The sequence below is a fragment of the Oratosquilla oratoria genome, chromosome 25, assembly GCF_046742065.1.
Source record: "Oratosquilla oratoria isolate Oo_2021 chromosome 25, ASM4674206v1, whole genome shotgun sequence".
NCBI lineage: Eukaryota > Metazoa > Arthropoda > Malacostraca > Stomatopoda > Squillidae > Oratosquilla > Oratosquilla oratoria.
This window is the reverse complement of record NC_134801.1, coordinates 34,017,912-34,041,627: the sequence shown is the minus strand read 5'-3', so window position 1 is coordinate 34,041,627 and position 23,716 is coordinate 34,017,912. Positions and strand designations below refer to the sequence as shown.

The 23,716-nt window shown below is 39.6% G+C and overlaps 1 protein-coding gene across 1 annotated transcript; it reads right to left on the bottom strand.

The window, feature by feature from the left end:
• Positions 1–928: 928 nt before the first annotated feature.
• Positions 929–20,181, bottom strand: LOC143038913 (transmembrane protein 138). Its single transcript, XM_076208656.1, has 5 exons — positions 19,897–20,181; positions 18,459–18,613; positions 12,979–13,051; positions 10,468–10,642; positions 929–6,156 (listed from the first exon to the last, which is right to left on the bottom strand). The coding sequence occupies exons 2-5, from the start codon at positions 18,590–18,592 to the stop codon at positions 6,074–6,076; spliced, it is 465 nt and encodes a 154-aa protein (XP_076064771.1). The 5' UTR covers positions 18,593–18,613; positions 19,897–20,181; the 3' UTR covers positions 929–6,073.
• Positions 20,182–23,716: the final 3,535 nt, after the last annotated feature.

Below are 23,716 nucleotides of genomic sequence, written 5' to 3'. Positions count from 1 at the left end.
CTGTCCAAATATGGTAAGGTAGAGGAATACAGTTGAAGTTGATACAAAGATATCTTGGGCACAGTCCAGAAATAGAATGTCAGCTCCTGAAAGGTGCACTTCTCAATGGATGTAAGAGTGTTAATGGTTTTTCAAGATGGGCAGGAGGTAGTATCTCTGACAATCCATCTCATAAGATCACCGTTTGCAAATAACCATCACTGATCCTTGATGTAATTATGAAATGGAAAGATAGAGAAGAAAAATAAATCCCATCACACTCTATTCCCCAACAAATTCAAGTCCTCGTTTCATAACTATCATATTAAAAATAGGGGTGTGCCGATTAGTCAGCATCGGCAAGAATGGGCACTTTTTTGGCGAATCGGCATCAGCAAGAATCAGCATTTTTTTTAGAGTGGGATTTGGCATCAGCATCAGCAATATTATGCCAATGCTGATGTTTTTAAAATAACAGCACAAGCCAGAGTAAATGTTAGAACAAATTATATTAATTTTTCATTTTATTTTTGTATTTCTCATGTTAAATTAAACTAAAAATAATATATATCTTTTTGAAATAGCACGTTTATACAAAAGAAATTAAGCAAGAGTCATATGGGAGTAAATCGTCGGGGCAGACAGATTTACTCCCACTTACTCCACAGCAATTTATAGCAAATTGATTTGCTTATAAAGATTTTTTCATGTATTTCGACAAGTAAACGTATAACAATACATCTTTATGCATTTTGGCTTAATAGATCTCTGTTATTCAAAAATAAAAAAAATTGAAGTAAATTAAAAACATCCAGCATCTTTATAAATAGTTTCACATGTATCTTATTAGCATTTTTAAAGTTTATATTAAGGTTTGTTTTGTCTAATAAGAAGCTGTTGTTGTTCATCAACTACATTATAAAAAGTATTATTTAATTTTTTTTTTATGCATTTAAGTATTGTTTTAGTGATTATGTACTACTGGCTTATAGAATGAAACCACTAATTAATTATGCTTAGTGATGCTGATCTAAAAATATTTGTAAACAAGAATTTTTTATGGATTCATAATAAAATAGTCAAAAAGTAGCTCATCTGGCATGTATAAATCTACATAGATTAAAGCAAGTAAAAATCATAGTCCAATTACTATATATTAAAACTGATATACCGTAATTATATAAAGTGGAATTGGCATCGGCATCGGTATTGGCAACTAAGAGTGAATAGGAATCGGCATCAGTAATTAATGGTAAATAGGAGTTGGCACCAATATCTGCATTGGCAAAAAAAAATTGAATCAGCACACCCCTAATTAAAAATGTTGTAAACACCTGCCAAATTATTTCTCAGAGCCCTGTATTACCAGTATAGTAATGAATAAATCTTACCAATAAAAAGAATGCTTTGATTCAGCTACTTCCCTTATGCAGGAGATGAAGGCCTCTGTATGTGTACATGTACAGTATACTAGTCTATATCACAAAATCGATGAAAGACAACCAAGTGACCCATCACCCATTGCAAAGACCTACTACAGTATTACAACACTCACTCAAAGTGAGACAGATAATCTCAAGAAATGGTGATTTGTGCATTGTGACTGATATATTCATTATGAGAATATTCTTGATTAACTGCAATAATGAAGATTATGAGCAACACAATAAAATCAAATGTAATCATCCCTTCTAATACATAAAGGTTATATTCCTATATACCCATGTGAATACAAACACTTAGCAAATATATCCAATATTCCCTATGGAGTTGCAAAATATAACATTGATGCATACACATGTATATGATAATTAAATCCAGCAGTGACAGAGCCTCAATTCTGTGACCTCATGATTAGAAGTCCTATTTGCTACCATCTAGCCACGCAAAGAATAAAAGTATCAGAACCTGCTACATACAGTGGACTAAGGAAGGAGTGTCAGCCACACCTGTGGCCCAAACACTTGAATTTTTCACCCAACCCCAAACCCCATCAGCAGACATGGTAGTTTTTGAAGAAAGCTTTTATTCACTTTGCTGTTGGATCTACTATGGAACAAATCACTAATTGGAGATGGTTAAAGAAAATGGAGAAAATGGAAAAAGTGGAAGGTGAGCTAGTTGTTGTTTGCTGACAACACTGCACTTGTGGCAGAATTAGAAGGGGGATTAAGGGAGTTTGGGAAGGTATGCAATAGGAGAAAGTTGAAGGTAAATGTGGGTAAAAGTAGGGTGATGAGATATGCTAGGGGAAAGGATGGATGTAAGTTGGAAGTAAATCTTAAAAGAGAGGGTGGAGGAAGTGGATAGCTTTAGGTACCTGAGGTTGCATCAGTAATGGGAAGGTATGCAATAGGAGGAAGTTGAAGGTAAATGTGGGTAAAAGTAGGGTGATGAGATATACAAGGGGAAAGGATGGATGTAAGTTGGAAGTCTTAAAAGAGAGGGTGGAGGAAGTGGATAGCTTTAGGTACCTGAGGTTGCATGTGGCTGGAAACGGAGTAGAGGTGGAGGTAATCTGTAAGCTGAGAAAAGCAAGTAAATGCCTTGAGGGATTAAAAAGTGTAATGAAAAATAGGCATTTGGGAATGGATGCAAAGAGGAGATTATATGAAAGGGTGATTGTGCCAACAGCACTGTATGGAACAGACATGGAATTTAAGAGAGGCAGAGAGGAAAAATTTAAATGTGTTTGAAATGAAATGTCTGAAAAGTATTGTAGGGGATACAAGGTAGGATTGAGTGAAAAACAAGGAGGTGAGGAGGAGGGCACAGGGTGAAAAAGGAGATGGAAGATAAGGTTGATGAAAGAGTATTGGGATGGTTTGGACACATGGAAAAAATGAGTAAAGAAAAATTAGTAGAAGAGGTGTGAAAGGCAGAGGTGGATGGAGTGAACATGAGGAGGTGACCCAAGATGAGATGGATGAATGGGGTGAAAGGGGCATTGAGTAGGTGGGGTTTATGTCTGTTGAGCAGGGATGGGTGAAGGTGGGAGATGGGGTTGAGAGGAGAATGACTGTGTATATATGATACTGTAATACAAGGAAGGGAGTGGTTATGTGTGAATGATATTTTGACACAGCCTGGAGGGATTTCTCTGTCTTTTCTATTTCTGCATGAGGGGAAGGAGAGGGGGGGGGTTGCCGATTAAATGAAGCAGCCTTGCTGTGGTAGTGCTGTGTCCTGCTGCACTGCTTCTGACCCAGGGCAGTGGGTGGGAAACAGGGATGACCTCTCATCCATGAGGAGCTAAGATGAGATGGAGAAAAGGGTGGTGGATTGGAGTAGAATGGGCGGGAGTGCGTATATGCCTTTTGACGTGGCTACTTCCCTGGTAAGGGGGAAAAAGCCCTTGGTATATAGATAGACTTAGCCTATGGTATATACATACATACATACATATACCAAGGCTTTTTCCCCCTTACAAGGGGGGTAGCCAAAAAGAAAAAGGCATAAAATCATTCCCACCCATTCCATCCCTGAATACACTCCACACCCCTCCACCCTCCCTCTTATCTTAGCACCTCCTGGATGACGGGTCATCCCTGCACCTTGTCCACTGCCCTGGGTCAGAGGCAGTGTCGAAAGACACAGCACATCCACAGCAAGGCCGCTTCATTAAATCGGCGACCCCCCCTCTCCGTCCCCCCATTGCATAAAAGGAGAGGACGGGGAGAAATCCCTTCGGGCTGCGTCAAATTTTGCTCACACATACTACCTCACCCCCCATCCACCCGCCCATTCCACCTCATGCTATCACAACATCATCCATATACAACCATTCTCCATTCACCCCTGTCTTCTGTCCTCTCCCGTCCTTCCTCAACAGACATTCCCCTCTTCCCCAAAGCCCCCTTCACCCCATCCATCCACCTCATCCTAGGACGCCCCCTCATGTTCACTCCCTCCACATCTGCCTTCCATACCTCTTTTACTAGTCTTTCTTCACTCATTCTTTCCATGTGTCCAAACCATTCTAATATTCTTTCATCAACCCTATCTCCCAGCTCCCTTTCCACCCCTGTTCTCCTCCTCACCTCCTCATTTCTCACTCTATCTAGCCTAGTAACCCCCATCATACTTCTCAAGACACCTCATCTCAAACACATTCAAACTCCTTCTCTCTTCTTCTCTTATGTTCCATGTTTCTGCCCCATACAGTGCTGTTGGCACAATCACTCCTTCATACAGTCTCCTCTTAGCATCCATTCCCAAATGTCTATTCCTCAATACACTCTTTAATCCACCAAGGCATTTACTCGCTTCTCTCAATCTACATTCTACCTCCACTTTCACTCCACCTTTCCCTGCCACATTTGCACCCAAGTATCTAAAACTATCCACTTCCTCCAGTTGCTCTCCCTTAATGCTCACTTCCAGTCTACTGCCACTTTCACCCCTTGTACATCTCATCACCTTACTTTTACCCACATTTATCTTTAGCTTTCTTCTATCACATACTCTCCCAAACTCTGCCACCAACTTCCTCAATCCCTCCTCCGATCCTGCCACAAGCGCAGTGTTGTCCGCAAACAACAGCTGGCTCACCTCCCACTTTTCTCCATTTTCTTTAACCATCTCCAATCCCTTGCCCACTACCCTTGCATTTACCTCTCGCACCACCCCATCCATGTATAAGTTGAACAGCCAGGGTGACATAACGCATCCTTGACGAAGTCCCACCCTTACCTCGAACCACTCACTCTCTCCATTTCTAATCCTGACACAAGCTCCACTACCCTCATAAAAAATATTGACAGCTCCTAGAAGCTTTCCTACCATCCCGTATATCTGCATAACCTCCCAAAGTGCCTTTCTGTCTACCCTGTCATAAGCCTTTTCCAGATCTATAAAAGCCCCCAAAAAACATCCTTTCCCTTTCCTATAGCTTCCTCACATATCTGTTTTACCATAAAAATCTGATCTACACAACCTCTACCCGTCCTATATCCACACTGTTCCTCACCAATTACTCCTTCTGTTCCTCTCCTAATCCTCTCAACCAAGATCCTCCCATAAGCCTTCCCAACTACACTCAACAAGCTAATCCCTCTGAAACTACTACATTCACACTTGTCCCCTTTTCCCTTGTAAAGAGGAACTATACAGGCACTCCTCCAGTCCTCCGGCACTCTACCCTCTCACCAACAAACATTAAATAACCTCACCAACCAGTCCACCATCACTGTACCTCCCTTTTTCAGACATTCCGCATGGCATCCATCCAGACCAGGTGCCTTACCTGCTTTCATCATCTTAACAACTGCCTTCACCTCATCCTTCCTTATGGTATATAGATAGTAGAAAGGAAGGAGGGTAGAGGTTGCAAGTGATCAGCATTACTATTATCACAAGAAGAGGCTGATATCTAGTCATAAAAGAATGATGTGTAACTTTGGTCAGTAAGGATGTTACTAAGGTCCCTGAAATGAATACATAAAAAATTTGCAGTCAATATCTCACATGGGGCTGTTGGTCTTTGCGTGTCTCTCACCCCCATACTAATAAAATCAAACACTTAAATATCACAAATGCCTATTCAGGCATTTAAAAAAATAGTTTTTGCTAAAAAAAATTAAAGACTTCATAAACTCAAGAAGCAACTACCATAAGCCAAGTTAGTATTTGTCTGACTTCTATTATTTCAAAACATAATAAAAATCCATGAATGATTAGTTCATTTTGTAGTGTGTTGACTGGCAAAAATTTTGCAAAGTTATTTTTTTTTCAAATGTTTCCAAATATTTTTCTACATACAAACTTTTTAGTTTGGATTCTGTCAACCAATCTGCCAACACCATACCAAATCAACTCATCATTCATGGATTTTTACTATATTCTGGAGTAAGCAGAATCAGACAGATATTACATATATCTGGAAATGTTCTCTGATATGAAAAGGTAAACATAAATGTCATTCATAATATATGTTCTGTAGCATGTCATATTTAGCAATATAATTCTTGTTCATAATGGAATTGTCACTTTTTTGTACTCTTGCTTCTGTCACTGGAAACCAGCAAGCTGCCCCCAAGAAGCCACTGCCTCTTAATAAATTAACACATTTGTTTCCCACTTTACTTGACACATCTTAAAATGGTTTTACTTGGTATAAACTGCTGTCAGAGAGGCGAAGAATGGTCCGTTTGTACAGGTAGTAGTGAGTCCCTGCAACTGTATAAGAATAAATACACTTTAGACTGATTATTTTTACATGCAACCACAATAACACTTCCTAAGTGCACCTGCCGTGTTCATGAATATCAACAACTAGAACAATTTTTTTTTTTTTTTTTTTTTTCTCTTTATTCACCAGCATTTCCATCCTAAGAATAACATAATGTCCATATCAAAGATCATGGAGCTATGGAATAAGGTGGTAAATGTGTAAGAGTGGGATACATATGGGAGTAATATATTGATATAGCATGTCCAAGTGGTATGGTGGGGGTTACAAGGTTGGATGGAATGAGAAATGAGGAAGCAATGAGGAGAGCAAAATAGAAAGGGAGCTAGCAGATAGGGTTAATGAACAATTATTGGGATGGTTTGGGCACATGGAAAGAGTGAGAAAAGATTAGCAAAAACAGTATGGAAAGGAGAGTTGGATGGAGTAAACTTGAGAGGAGAACCAAAAATCAAATGAACGGATGGATGGAGTGAAAGGGGTTTTGAGCAAAAAGGGAATGTCTGTTGACCAAGGGAAGAAGGCAAGAGTGGAGAATGGTTGTGCATGAATGATATTTTGATGCATCCTGAAGGGATTTTTCCCTATCTTGTCTATTTTTTGCATGAGGGGAAAAGGAGGGAGGGTCGCCATGTAAATGAAGTGGCCCTGCTGTGGATGTGCTATGTCTTGCAGCATTGTTTCTGATCCAGTCAGTGGACAGGAGACAGAGATGACCCTTCATCCAAATGGAGTTAAGAGGAGAGGGGTGGTGGATGGGAGTGGAATGGGTAGGAGTGGGAGTGTGCCTTGGCTGACCACCTCCCTTGTATGAGGGAAGAGGCCCTTTGTATTTAGAAAGATGACCTGCATTGGTAAGCACTTAGGCATTATGCTCTGAATTTGGTGTGGGGAGATCACTTGTGAAGAGATTAAATAGTGCAGGTGAGAGTACTGTCCCACTTAACCTTTGGGCCACAATCTCTATCAACTTCAGCTGTATTTCTTACACTTCTCCCTATACAACACAGACTGTCCAAAATTTCTTCCAAAAAGATCTGTGGGAGGTTCTAAGGACTGTTTCCAGCCACTGTGGGGCTGCAGATTTTCTACTTGGTGAAACTCAAGACAACAAATTATTGACTGAAAGGAGTGAGTAATGTTACTGATGAATTTTAGTGAGGCTTCCATTCCATTATTGTAGATACATACACATATATACCAAAGGGTTTTTCCCCCTTATGAGGGAGGTAGCCAAAAAAGAAAGGCATAAATGCTAGAAAAATATCTGGATGACCAGAATGACATGACTATAGTAAAATTGGAGAGACAATAAAAAAGAATCGAAAGAGATGAAAGCTGGTAAGGCATCTGTATTAGATGAAGGAACAAATGTTTGTTGTAGAATGGCTACAAGATTGCGTAATGTGTGCCTATGGGAAGGAAGTGTACCAGTAGACTGGAGGAGTGCATTTATAGCTCCATTACACCAAGGAAAAAGGGATGAGTATGAATGCAGTAGTTTTAGAAGGATAAATGTAATAACCTCTTCAATACGAGTCAAATTTTTGCATGCAGCATCAGATGCCTAATGTACAATGTATCACACTACTCATGTTTTAAAATATAGTCACTGCTATATTACTCATTCTCTTTCATTCTAAGTAATAATAAACACAGAAAACATGATCAAACCAGTTCACAGAATATGGGGGTCATTCAGCTACAACTACAAAATAAATATAATCAAGATGCCAACACTGGCATCCTCGTATACTCTCTCGTGCCTCATGACACCTACGTAGGCGTCATCGTATCGAAGAGCTAAGTGTATTCAGCAAGGTTGTTGTTGTTGTTGTTGTCGTTCCCTAGACTGTCTGTCCGAGCAGTCCCGTCTCCCCAAGGAAGGCCACAGCCGAAACTGGGTTTTCCCACAAATCCTTTATAGAGTGTATGTTGTGTTGTTTGCATGCATGATTGTGTATAATGCAGTCTTCCATTATGTGTTGTATGGTATGGGGTGAAGTGTTACATCCTGGGCAGCTGTTCACAACACGGTCGTCCAGCCTCTTCTGGTAGCTTAGAAGTGCTGGGTGGTGACCGCATCGCAGTCTGGCCAAGTGGACTCTGTCCTTTCGTGGGAGAGAGGATTCAGAAGGGTGGATATCAGGGGGTCTGGCATGCAGCAGTGTGTTGTCTTTCAGTGTGTTAATGGAGCGGTGAGTGATATGATTATGAATATGTTTCCGGAGGCTGGTATTTGGTGGTTGTGGAGGAAGAGAAGAGAGTATCTGTGCGTAATAAAGGTCTTTGGGTGTAGTTTTAATGTTTCTTGGTGTGTGTGGGTGTTCTGCTATGTAGTGTAGCGGGTGTGATGTGTTTGTGGTGGCTGCAGCAAGTGTTTGTGTGCCTCTCATGTCGAGGTGGTCCTTAACTTTGAGGACTTTTGTTTCATGGTGTAAATGGTCTGTAGGTGTTGTATTTGTGCAGCCTGTAATTGTTTTTAGGGCTTTGTTTTGTATGATTTGAAGGGTGTTGTGGTGTGTCTCACTGAGATTAGGAGCCCATGCAGGACTTGCATAATTCATCACTGAGCGTATGCATTGTTTGTATATTATTGTATTAGTTTCTTTGTTTTGTCCAAATGTTGTTCCAGTGATTGACTTAAGTGCATTAAGTCTAGGTGTGCATTTGTTTTTTATGTTTGTGATGTGTTGTTTGAAAGAAATTGAGTTATAGTATGTTACACCAAGAATTTTCGGTGTGTTTGTGTGTGGTATTAGAGTGTTGTTGATGTAGAGATGAGGTATGTATTTGTGTTCTTTTGTCCAGTTGGTGAGAAGTGTTGCTGTAGATTTGGTTGGAGCTATTTTGAGTCTGTTTGTGATGAACCATGTGTTGAGTGTGTCAAGGTAAGGCTGGATTATTTCTGCAGCTTTGTCTGTGTTACGATGTGTGCATGTGATTGTTATGTCGTCTGCGTAGGAAGAGATTTGTATTTCTGAGGTGTCTGGTGTGGGTAAGTCATGCATGTATAGATTAAATAATGTGGGGGATAGAACTGAGCCCTGTGGTACTCCGTTCTTAATGTTTCACCTCACATTCAGCAAGGTGAATGGATGGGTTTAATTCAAAGGATTTGCAGGACAACAGGAGTAACTGGGGAAGAACAGTGTAGGTTTATTAAAGGAACAGGGTGCACTGACTAAATTTTTATAGAAAGACAAATATGCAAAAAAAAATTGACACAGATTATGGATGTCTTTTGGGCTTTCATGGATTTAGAGGAGGTAAAATGGAAGAACCTAAAGATATCTAAAGGAGCTCAAAAGGAAGAACCTAAAGATATTTGAAAGGAATAGTTTTAGAAATACAGTAAGTGTAACAAGGATGGGTAAATTAAGGAATGTGGAGAGCCAGGGGTAGAAACTTGTTAGATACAATAGATCAAAAACTTGTTAGATACAGTAGATCAAAGATGGTTTGGGCACATGAAAAGAACAAGTGAGGTAAGACTATCTAAAATAATTTGAAAAGCCAAAGTGGATGAAATGAACTTGAGGGAAAGACTAAGAATGAGGTAGATAGACAGGGTCAAAGGAGTACTGGATCCAAGAATAAGGTCTATCATGCAAGGAAGAGAGAGAGTGCAAGAGTTTGGAGTGAATATAGAGAGGTTTTAAACAGACAAGGAAATGAGGTGGCTAAAAGGAATGTTCTTGTCTGTTCTGTAAATTTCTTGAGTGGATGAGGGGGAAGGGGGGTTTGCCATATGATGAAGTGATAAGAGTTAACTGATTACAGCTGTGAGGCCCTCCTGTGAAATCATTATGTCTTGCTGCACTGGCTTTGACCTGAACAGAGTGATTGAAGATGGAGATGACTCTTCTTTGACAAGGTGCTAAGATGGGAGGGATAAGATGTAGGTTTTGGATAGGTGTGGAATGGGTGTAGGGTGGATGTATATTTTGACTCAGTCAGCCCTTTATACGGGGGAAGAAGTCTTTAAGTTATGAGCAGAGAAGGTAATGATTTGTATGCTCCTCCTCTGTAGTCCTTTGTAATACACATTTTCATTCCTCAGATATTGAGGCAACACAAAGAAGGTTATCACATGACAAAATAACCTATGGTCTTCCTTTAAAATGTGGCAAAATAAGTATCTGGCAGCATGGAAACAATGTCTAAATCTGGTGAATAAAATTTATAATAGAAAGTTTAAAGAAATATACAACAATTATTAGTAAGATGAGCATCATATCATTAAATCAATCATATAATAACTAGGAAACAATAACTTTAATAAGATTTATACTAACCTACTCTATGTAATGTGAAGAGAGCTATCATAACATCACTCCATATATAAGTTTGGGGATCCTTCCACTGGTTCTTAAGTGACCATGAATGGAAACCAAGCGACAGTGCTAAATAAATCACTGCCACAAAGCAACACCAGCGGAACTTATGCACAAGTTCACTGACCAATCCAGCCTGCAAAACCAAAGTTAATTAATACAACTGCATCTAATTACAATGCATTAGGGATAGATGATGAAGATACCATCCAGCAACTCTTGACAATGGACTACACCTACCCTTCTTCAGAACTACTAAGTCTTTCCTAGTGTATACTGACCAGGTCTCTGGATTTGTTGTTGTCATTTAACAGGGATGACCCATCATCAAGAAGGAGCCAACATGAGAGGGAGGGGTGGTGAATGTTGGTGGAATGGGTGGGAGTGAAATTGTGCCTTTTGATTTTGACTACCTCTCTTGTAAGGGGAAAAAAGTCCTTGGTATATGTATGTATGTATATTTACACATCATTATTCATGCATTTCCTTGTACATTTCACACATACTCCATCCCCCACCCACTCCCTTTCATGCATCACAGTATCATCCACACACAACCCTTCTCCATTCACCCCTATCTTCTGTCTTCTCCCGTCCTTCCTCAACAGACATTCCCCTCTTTCCCAATGCCCCTTTTACCCCATCCATCTCATCTTTGGTCACCCCCTCATCTTCACTCCTTCTCCCTCTGCCTTCCACACCTCTTTTACTAATCTTTCTTCACTCATTCTTTCCATGTGTCCAAACCATCCTAATACTCTTTCATCAACTCTATCTCCAAACTTCCTTTCCATCCCCATTCTCCTCCTCATCTCATTTCTCACTCTATCCAGCTTAGTAACCTCTATCATACTTTTCAGGCACCTCATCTCAAATACATTCAAACTCCTACTCTCTTCCTCTCTTATGTTCCATAATTCCACCCCATACAGTGCTGTCAGCACAATCACTCCTTCATACAATCTCCTCTTAGCATCCATTTCCAAATGTCTACTTCTCATTACACTTTCTAATCACCCAAGGCGTTTACTTGCTTCTCTCAATCTACATTCTACCTCCACCACTACTCCCTTTCCTGCCACATTTCCACTCAAGTATCTAAAACTATCCACTTCCTCCAGTCTCTCTCCCTTAATACTCACTTCCAGTCTGCTGCCACTTTCTCCTCTTGTATATCTCATCACCTTACTGTTACTCACATTTATCTTCAACTTCCTTCTTTTGCACACCTTCCCAAAATCTGCCACTAACTTCCTCAATCCCCCCTGTGATCCTGCTACAAGCACAGTGTCATCAGCAAACAACAACTGGCTTATATCCCACTTTTCTCAATTTTCTTTAACCATCTTCAATCCCTGACCCATTACCCTTGCATTTTCCTCTCTAACCACCCCATCCATGTATAAATTCAACAGCTAAGGCAACATAACACATCCCTGGTGAAGTCCCACCTTCACCTCAAACCATTCACTCTCTCCACTCCCGATTCTAACACAAGCTCTACTACTCTTGTACGAACGCCTGACTGCTTTTAAAAGTTTGCCTCCTATCCTATATATCTGCAATACCTCCCACAGTGCCTTCCTGTCTACACTGTTATAAGCCTTTTCCAAATCCATAAAGGCCCTAAAAATATCCTTATCTTTTCCTATAGCTTTCTCACATATCTGTCTTACCAAAGAAATCTGATCCACACAACCCCTACCTGTCCTAAACCCACACTGTTTCTCACCAATTACTCCTTCTGTTCCTCTCCTAATCTTCTCAATCAAAACCCTCCCATAGGCCTTCCCAATTACACTTGACAAACTGATCCCTCTGAAACTACTACACTCACACTTGTCCCCCTTTCCCTTGTAAAGTGGAACTATACAGGCACTCCTCCAGTCCTCTGGTACTCTACCCTCTCTTAAACAAACATTAAATAACCTCACCAGCCAGTCCATCATCACTGTACCTTCTTTTTTTAGACATTCTGCACTACACCCATCCAAACTAGGTGCTTTACCTGTTCTCATCATCTTAACAACTGCCTTCACCTCATCTCCATCTAGAGATATACCCCTGAGGAACTGACAGTCATCAGCCTGGCCCCAAGATATCTATTTATCAACTTGAACTTGTTTCTTCTACCTTTTCATATAAAAAGAACTAACAACCAGTGGGAGTTCCCCCCTCCTTCTACTGTAAGTCAATGACACAAACTGCCCCAAACTGATGCACATTAACAACAGTCCAAAACTTCTCCTCAGAGAGATACAAAAGGGCCCAAGGACCATTGCCAGTTGCTGTGGGGCTGTAGGTTTCCAGTCAATTAAAATCCAGTCACCCAATATTACCAATGAACAGAACTACAATGAAAAGCAAAGGACTATGGTTGATTCAACTGTATACTAAAAAAGTAGCCCACATTTAGGTATTTGTTCATCTCTTTATTTCATTCTGTGGTCACAACTAGAATAAAAAATTCACCTGTGGAAAAGATGTAGAAAACATGGCTAGGAACAGCAGAATCAAAGAAAATACTATGCAGACATCTTGTATTCTGAAAAGAGAGAATGACTTGTCAGTTGTTACATCAGTGATTATGTAATACAATCAGTGGCTTTGGTCTGTAAGGTTTCCCTAAAAGTCATTAAAGTACTGAATGCATTAAAAAAAAAAAAAAAAAAAAAAAAAAATTATATACACTATTGTGGGGTGGGTAGCTTGTCAAAAATCTGAAAATATAAATATTTCTGGAGAAAATACAAAGCATTATATGGCATTTGGCTATCTATTAATGTAGTAGTATATCAAAATTTACTTTAGTATATAGGATTGGAAGAAAGCTGTTAAGGGCAGTCAAGAGTTTTTACGAGAGTAGTAGAGCCTTGTAAGGGGCCTTTGTTTTTTGGCTACCTCCCTTGTAAGAGGAAAAAAAGCCTTTCGTATATGTATTGTATGTAGTAGAGCCTGTGTTAGAATTGGAAATTGAGAGAGCGAGTGCTTTGAGGTAAAGGTGGGACTGTGACAGGGATGTGACATGTCACCTTGGCTGTGCAATGTGTACATGGATGGGGTGGAGCAGGAGGTAAATGTGAGGGTAATGGGCAGGGGATTAGAGATGGTTAAAGAAAATGGAGAAAAGTGGGAGGTGAGCCAGTTGTTGTTTACTGATGACTCTGCAGTTGTGGCAGGGTCAGAGGAGGGATTAAGGGAGTTAGTGACAGTTTGGGAGGGTGTGCAAGAGAAAGCTGAAGGTAAAAGTCAGTAACTGGAAGGTGATAAGATATACAAGGGGAGAGGATAGCAGCAAGTTGGAAGTAAGTCTTAAAGGGGAGAACATGGAGGAAATGGATAACTTTAGGTATTTGGGGTTGCAAATGGCATGAAAGGGAGGAGTGGCAGTAAAAATTGCGGACTGAGAGAAGCAAGTAAACGCCTTGGGGGATTAAAAAGCATCATAAGAAATAGGCATTTGGGAAAGGATCCAAAGAAAAGACTATATGAAAGAGTGATTATGCCAACAGCACTGTATGGGACAGAGAGATGGAATTCAAGAAAGGCAGAGAGGAAAAGTTTAAATGTGTTTAAGATGAAAAGTCTGAGAAGGATGGTAGGGGTTACAAGGTTCGATAGAGTGAGAAATGAGGAAGTGAGGAGGAGAGCAGAGGTGGAAAAGGAAATGACAGATATGGCTAAACAAAGAGTACCGAGATGATTTGGACGCTTGGAAAGAATGAGAGATGAAAGATTAGTAAAATAGGTAAGGAAGGTAGAGGTGGAGGGAGTGAATTTGAGGGGACGACCAAGAATGAGATGGATGGAAGGGGTGAAAGGGGTGCTGAGCAAGAAAGGAATGTCTGTTGAGCAAGGAAGGGAGTAGGCAGGAGACAGAGGTGAGTGGAGAATGGCATTACATAAATGATACTGTGATGCAAGGGAGGGGATGGGTAGAGTGGTAATACTGTATATGAATGATATTTTGATACAGCCCAAAGGGGTTTTTCCCTGTCTTCTCTTTTTTCTGTATGAAGGGATGGAGAGGGGGGGGGGGTCACCAATTAAATGAAGAGGCCTCACTGTAGATGTACTGTGTCTTGTTATATTACTTCTGACCCAGGGCAGTGGGTGGGATACAGGGATGATCCATCATCCATGAGGAGCTAAAATGAAAGGGAAGAAAGGGTAGTGGATAGGAGTGAAATGCTTGGTAGTGGTATTTGCTTTCTGGCTTGGCTTACTGCTTTGTAAAAGGAAAAAAGCCCTTAGTACATAGATACTTTAGTTTTGTAGTTATGGATGTTATTCCATACCCACCGCCAGAAGCTTGATCCTATGATGCATATGGAAGTGTGTTGGATTGCTTGTTCCAAAAATTTAGGATAACTTTTAGTGAAAAATCACTCTAAAATAATAAGTCTTATCATTCTTCATTATAATTCAATTTGTGATTTTGCAATGGAAGTTATTGTAATTTTTTGTAACATGCAAAATATAATTTTTCCATATAGTATATCTCCATACCATACCCAAATACACTAACTTCTCACCCATTTCAGCCAGAGACTTTCAGTAAGTTATGAAGCCTTATCATGTGGCAAGGTCTGTGATGCATCTATTCCAAAACTCCCCCAAAAAAGTGAAACTAAGAAAACATAAAAAAAGAACATGTTACTGGAGTTTTGATCAAACCTGGTCAAAGCATGTAGTGCAGGCAGCTATGAAAACCTCTCCAAAGAGATAATATGGGTACAAAGCTTAAAAACTGAAGATTCTATGTTGGAGCGTTAAGATCTATTAATAATTTGAAGAAATGTGCTTTCAAATATTTTACCAACCAACTTATTCCATAAGGACTTTTCCCCTGATATGAGTATCAGCAGTCAAAGCATATTCTTCTCCTACACCCACTCCATACCCTCCCATCTCAGTACCTTATGGATTAAGGGTCATCCTTGTCCCCTACCACACTGATTGGGTTAAAGGAAATGCAGCAAGACACAATGTCTCCAAAGCAGAGCCCAACAGCCACAGCTGGTTTACCCCCATGTATTTATTTCATAGAGAACTCCCCTGCTGCCTTCATCCACTCAAAAAAATTCAAAGAGCAGATAAGAAAAACATACTTCCAGGCTGCAGTCTTTCTTCATCCATTTACAACCATTCTTCATTTACTCCTATCTTTGGCATTCTCTCTACCTTGTTCAACAGATATTTGTATGCAATGGCCTCACTTCACCTTGTCCATCTCCCTCGTCCTTGGTATTTCCCTCAACTTCCCTTCATTCACTTGTGCTTTCCAAACATTTTTCTAGTTTTCCTTGCTTATTCTTATTTTTTTTCTCTCTCTATACCTCTAAAACATGCCTGAATTTCCCTTTTTGGCCTCCATTTAGGTCCTAGTTTCTGTCACATACCCAGTACAGTATCACAGGCACAATCATCCTTTCAGGCTTCTCTTTGCATCAATCCCCAGATATCCATTTTTCATGACACTTTTCATTCACCCAAGACATTTACTTGCTTCCCTCACTCTACAGTTTATCTCTACCTTTCCTCCTCCATCCCCTACTTCATGTGACCCTTAACCCCTAGAATACGATGACGTAGGTGTCATGAGGTGCGAGTGGGTATATGAGGATGCTAGCATCGGTGTCCTGATTATATTCATTTTGTAGTTGTAGCTGAGTGACTCCCATATTCTGTGAACAGGCTTGATGACATTTTCTGTGGTTATTAACCCCTTCACTCAGGGCCAAAATCTCGCAGGCAGTATTAGCTGCCAGACATGCGATGTTGCGTCATAATACTCACATTATAAAAAATAAAGTTACCGCTGTATATTGCTCATTCTCTTTCACCCGTGAATTTTGATAACCATAGAAAATATGATGAAACCAGTTTACAGAGTATGGGGGTCACGCAGGTACAACTACAATATATATAATCAAGACGTAGACTTGACATCCTCGCGTACCCACTTGCTCCTCATGACGCCTACATAGGCATCATCATATCGAAGGGATTAACATTCTGGGTAAAAGAACATGAGTATAACAGCTGTAACTTTATATCTTATATTGCACATATTGTAATGCATCATACATCAGGCAACCTAATGTGTGTGTATTTGACTTGTATTGAAGAGGTTAGTATTTAAAACTACCTACTATCTATAGGGATGTAGAGGGGGACCGCTGATTAAATGAAGCAGTTTTATTGTGGGTGTGCTGTATCTTGCTGCATTGCTTCTGACCCAGGGCAGTGGGTGAGACCCAGGAATGACCTGTCATCCAGGAGGAGCCAAGGAAAGAGGGAGGGAGGGGTGGTGATTAGGAGTGAAATGTGTGGGGATAAAATGGGTAGTAGTAGATTTATGCCTTTTGACTTTGGCTACCTCTCTTGTAAGGGGGAAAAAGCCCTTGGTGTATGTACTTTCTGTAGCCTCTCTTCTTTAACCACTTCAGTATGAGTCAAATTCTCGCATGCAACATCAGCTGCTATATGTATGATGCATCACACTAATTGCATTATAAAATATAAAGTCACTGCTGTATTAATCACTCCCTTTTCCTCTGAGTAATAATAAACACAGAAACCGTGATCAAACCAGTTCACAGAATCTGGGGATAACTTATGTACAACTACAAAAAAAATATATAATCAAGACGCCAACACTGGCATCCTCATGTACCCACTTGCACCCCTTGTGCAACTTATACTTTTTATCCACATCTACTTTCAACTTCCTCCTATCACACACCTTCCCAAATTCAGTCACTGACCGTCTTAGACCCTTCTCTGACCCTGCCACAAGCAGTGTCACCAGCAAACAACATCTGGCTCGCCTCCCACTTCCTCTCTCATTAAACATCTCCAATCCACTGCCCCTCATACTTGCATTTACCTGCTGTACCACCCCATCCATATATAAAATGAACAACCATGGTGACATAACACAACCCTTCACCTCAAACCACTCACTCTCACCATTCCCAACCCTAATACAAGATGTATTACTCATGTAAGAGCTTTTGACTGCCCTTAACAGCTTTCCCCCTCTCCCATACATCTGCAATATCTCCCACAATACCTTCCTGTTGACACTATCATAAGCATTCTCTAGACCCATAAAAGCAAAAAAAAAAAAAAAACATCCTTTTCTTTTACCAAAAAATTCTCTCATATTTACCTTACCACAATTTTTTTTATTTATACACCATCTACCTTTTCTAAACCCACATTGTGCCTCCCCAATTACTACTCTAATCTTTTTAATTAAAACCCTCTCATGTGCCTTTCCAAATTTATTCAACAAAACGATCCCTATAAAGGCACATTCGCATTTGTCCCCTTTTTCTCTATAAAACAGAACTCTACAAGCACTCCTCCAGTCCCCTGGTACATTTCCTTCCATTAGGCACACATTAAGATAATCTAAGATAAAAGGTGAACAAATGAGAGTGGGATGGATGGGGATAGACATATGCCATGGCTACCTACCTCCCTTATATGGGGAAAAAGCCTCTTGGTATATGGATAGATAGGCAGATATTAAACAACCATGCAAGACAATCTCCTATAACTATTTCTCCCTTAGTCACACTCCATGTATCACCCATCCAACCCTTGTGCCTTACTATCTTTTAATGTTCTTTGCATCTTGTCTTTCCTATAGCCCTGTCATCTTCCTCTCCCTTCAATCATGCTCCAGTCAAAAAGCAATAAAAATAGTTCAAGCTATTTAGATGTTAAAATAAACAAATTATAAATAATATTCTGTTCAAAGTCATTTCATTGGGTGCTTCAATGTCCACTAAATACCTGAGCTAAAAATATAAATCCAACTGATTACTTTTGCAAGCCTGAGGTGTCTTCGAAAAAAAATTAAGTTTATGACCAAATCAAGAGCTAAGTGTATGACCAAATCAAAAGAACTAAGATGTAAAACATGACAAAGAACTTACATGTATATCAGTAGAGCTATAAGCTTGGTGTGGGAAAAGATGAGGAATACTGAATTTATGACCAAGTCCACTGTAAGCAGAGCCACCATGGCTCCACTGAGCCACTTATATCTTACTATGCTTCCCCATGCCATCACTTAGGTGACTCCTATTACCTGTCAAATGAATTAATGTCATAAATACAAAACCATTTATGAACTAAGGCCACCTCTTATGCTCTAGAAAAATTAATTTTAATAAAAAAAAATATATGTTTGTAGGGCCTCAAATGGTGTGTTGCCTTGTCTGTCCCACATGCCAGCAAACTTTTAATAGTGCTTTTGCCCAATTATAAGTTCCCTTACAAATACTCTCAATTAAAAATTAACAAGTATATATAATATATGTATATATATAATATATGGTTTAACGTCACAAACTCCCCCCTATCAAAAGGCTAGGACGGTGCCCCTTACAGAGGGCTTTGAAGCGTGGAATTTAATGAACCATGCCCTTGGTTCAACTTTGCCAGTGGCAGGATTCGAACCGCCATCCTCTCGACCTTCACCGCAAGTAATGACGCCCTAACCCGCTCAGCCAGTGGGTTAGGGTTCTCAATTTTTTCTATATATATATTTTATTACTATTGTTATTATTTTTCTTTTTTATAGGGGCTAAACATTAAATGAAATATTCCCCCCTCTTTCTCAAATGAAGAGCAAAACTGTTTATGCTTTCTCACTGCTTTTCAATAGTCTGTGTGTGTGCATGGCTGGGTTACTAGGGTCCAGAATCATGTAAACATGGATATTTGGTGTGAAACTTACATTGTCCAATAGCTCCTACCTTAACATAGCCTAACCTATTTCATACAAAATAAATATTTCAAATACAGAAAGAAAAAAATGAGTTTGCCTGATACTAGAATAGAACCATTTATGCTGCCTGAATTATTTTCTCAGCCAAATATTCAATGTCAATGATAAGCCTTTTCCTAGGCTCAAAACATCACTGAAAAGTAACTTTAAATTTTCTAGTGCAAAATCCACACATTTTCCGGCATTTAGTTTTGTTACTATGATAATGATAGTTACATTGCTAAGTTTGGTGATTATAAAAAAAATTGCCCACTAATGGGGCACACTACCTTGAAAAGTATAACACCATGTACATGATCATGATGATGTGACCGTCACCATGGCATCAAAGATACTTTGTATATAATTTTACAAATTGTTCCCCAAAATCATTGCAAGTCTCAAATTCTCCGTTATGACAGATTCATACATTTCCACTAACTCTATCGGTTGGACAAGATTAGGTTGACACATTGGTCGAAATATAACCATACGTAATTTGAAACATGGAATTTAGTGGCTGACAGAGCCTGATGAGAACGAGAACTGCTGAATATGTACCCTCATCAAATACCTGCAAGTTTACCATATAATCTACTTACCGAATAATTAGTTCTTAATGTTAAGAATGGATTTTCGGTCCTTTTAAAAGTGTCACGGTATACATAATAAGAAATCCCAAGTTCCCTTTGTTATGCCGAAGTAGCCCTCATGCGGCTCCGATGTTGTTTGTAAACAAAACATTCAGGGTCACTGGTTAGTGCGAGGGTGGAGGAGGATGACCAGTTTCAGTCCCACGAAAACGAACATAAACGGAAGACAGAAACACTACATTAATTAACAACGCAAGAGAGCAGAATCAGTGTAAGAGTTTCATTATTCGATGGACCAAAAACCTAATATACAAGATGTGCCGGAAAAGAAAATAAACTGCTGGAAAAGGTGCACTAGTAGCACGATACAGAACAATCTGTGAAAGTTCCGTCGAGGAGGTGAGAAACATTGTCTCCGATGACCAAACGAACTTTATTTATTTATTTATTTATTTTAATATTCTAGACAAGCTATACCTCATAACTTATAACATTACTCCGAGTCAGAATGTGAGGTGTTACTGTATAGTTCCTTGGCTGCCAAGAGAGAATACTGTACATATAATTTGTTGGGTTCAAGTTTTTACAGCATGGCCCAGTAGACTTTATACATTCTGTTGGCTGTATTGTAAACTTCACACAGTTCCCAGAATTTACTTTCAACACACGCAGTATCATGACCAAAGAATCTTACTACAACACAAAATGTGTTTTATGGAACCAACGTCAATAGACTCGTCCGTAAGAACGCTAAATTTTGTTTCTCTTAGTTTGTAAGCAAGTTGTTCTTTGTTGGACTTTCCTGTGACATTAGTTACAACTGGAGTTGCTTTAGTTCTTTTCATAGCAAGTTCCTGTGCTATCTTGGAGTCACTGAAAATATCTCTCAAGAACTCTGACAAGTGACCCATTCCCTTCGACACGACATTCTGACTTCAAAGATCATCAGGAGCTGTGATCTGCTGTTGCACTTATCTTAGAATTGTTGGTGAAATCGTAAGGTGATTTTAAACCACCTGATGGCAGTACGCTACCAATCGGATGACAGGTGTCTACAGAGAGACCGCTGTCAGAATAGGAGAAAACACATGTCAACTCTCCGCATTACCGTATCAAGACTCCAATCCAGTATCAAACAAGCCCAGAGCCTGGAGATCGAATCACAAGACTTCAATCAGCTACGCGCGCCTCCCAGGAGACCGAACCACAAGATTCCAACCAGCTACGTGCACCACCTCCCAGCAGATCAAACCACAAGACTCCAATCAGCTACACGCACCTCCCAGGGGGTCGAACCACAAGACTCCCACCCAGTTAGTCTGCTAAATATGCCTCATAGTAGAGACAGAAAGACACGGATCTAACACACACACACACACACACGACTCGGTGGCGCGGTTGGTAGAGTCCCAAACTGTCACTACGACAGTCCGGTTTCGAATCCTGTCCAGGGCTGAAAATAATTTCAGTATCGCTGCGCTTCAAGTCGTTACTCCAACTCTCATGGGCGGGGAATTGGGTGTGTGTGTGCGTGTAAGGTCAAAGCATTACCCATAGATCGGTCATACGAGCTCTGAGCTCTCTTCCGGGAGGGAAATAGCTGTCGATCACGAGTCCAAAACGTGATCCAAGGACCAAGGTGAATCACACACACACACACACACACACACACACATGTATATAATATATATTATATATAAAATCAAAGTAAATAAAACACCAGGGCCTGACGGTTGGCATCCAAGAATCTTAAAGGAAATGAAAAATGAGATTGTTGTTCCATTATAAATTATTTTCAAGAAATCCATCATATCCGGAGATGTCCCAAGAGAATGGAAGCTAGCTAACGTTACTCCCATATTCAAAAAAGGTGACAAAAAGAAACCAAATAACTACAGGCCTATAAGTTTGACTTCAATCGCAGGAAAAATGATGGAAACTATCATCAGAGATGCTATCGAACATCATTTAGAAAGTAACTGTTTGATAAATGATAGCCAGCATGGTTTCAGACGGAAACGTTCTTGCGTGACTAACTTACTCGAATTCTACAACACAGTTATCTCGAATTATGAAACAAGAAACAATATAGATTTAATATATCTAGACTTTGCAAAAGCTTTTGATACCGTCCCACACGAAAGACTACTTACTAAATTAGCTTTACACGGAATAAGTGGTAGCCTATTAGGTTGGACTAGTAATTGGTTGAATGGTCGAAAACAGAGAGTTGTTTTAAATGGAAAAAACTTCTAGATGGAAAAATGTTACAAGTGGAGTTCATCAGGGTTCTGTTCTTTGACCACTTCTATTCATAGTATATACAAATGATATAGACCATGGACTAAAATCTACTGTTTCCAAATTTGCTGATGATACAAAACTGTGCGGAGTGGCAAATGATCACTCAAACCAATTAGATATTCAAGAAGATTTAGATAAATTACAGCAATGGTCTGAAAAGTGACTAATGAAATTTAACACAAGTAAATGCAAGGTAATGCACATAGGTAAAAATAACAGTAAGTACGATTACAAGTTATTTGGAAATTCGTTAACAAAAGTGGATAGTGAAAAAGATCTCGGCGTAATTATCAGTAACGACCTCAAATCATCCAAGCAGTGTATTTCAGCCTCTGAGAAAGCAAATAAGGTTCTAGGACTCATTGCGCGATCTTTTGATTTCAAAAGTCCATCACTCATTAACAAGCTATATAAATCGTTAGTTCGTCCACATTTGGAATATGCTGTTTCCGTATGGTCACCGAATCTCATTAAAGACATTGACAGACTGGAAAAAGTACAACGGCGAGCCACAAAACTGATTCCAAATATCAAAAATAAATCATACGAAAATCTGTTTTCCCTAAAAAAAGCGTAGACTCAGAAGTGACTTGATACAGGTCTTTAAGATTTTAAAGGGAATTGACAACATCAAAAGTGTCATATTGAATGAGAATCAGACAAGAAATAATGGTCTCAAACTGTCCAGTAATAGATTCAATTTGGAGGTGGGTAGAAACAACTTTGCCAACCATGTAGTTAATGAATGGAATAAACTTCCTGCTGAGGTAGCGCAATGTAGTTCAATTCAAAGCTTTAAGAATCATTTAGATAAACACCTGAGCAAGATGCCGTAATGATTATAATTTATTTTATATCATTTGTCTGTTTAATTCTAATTTATTATTAGTTATATGCCAATTCATCATTATTTACTATTTACCTGTTTGTTTATTATTCAACTATACTTATGCATTTATGTAATTTATTTGTTATTTACATTTTTTTAGTTTTTATTTATTATTTTATTATTATTATGATTTTTTTCGCATCCAACCTAGATATGGACCATCCACGATTCCAAAACGTGATCCAAGGACCAAGGTGAATCACACACACACACACACACACACACACACACACACACACATGTATATAATATATATTATATATACACACACACACACACACACACACACACACACACACATATATATATACATATACATACATACGTACATATCATACTCGTGTGTATGTATGTAAGCACATACACATTTATATTGTATTGTATAATGGTTACCTCCCGTGTAAGGGGGAAAAGAGAGACTGGTATATGCATGTATGTATAATGTCTTCCCCGAGCCCTTTGAGTGTCCAGCGACTCGTGCCTCATCCGGGTCGTCTCTCGGTCCACCGCGTGGCAGAGGTCCTGGCTGGGTCTTCCCGTGGTCGCCTCGGGACCAGAAGGAGAAGGAGACGACGACCACCGACGGCGCCGTTCCAGGAGCTCTTCCAGTCCCCCGCCAGATCATCGAGGTCGCAG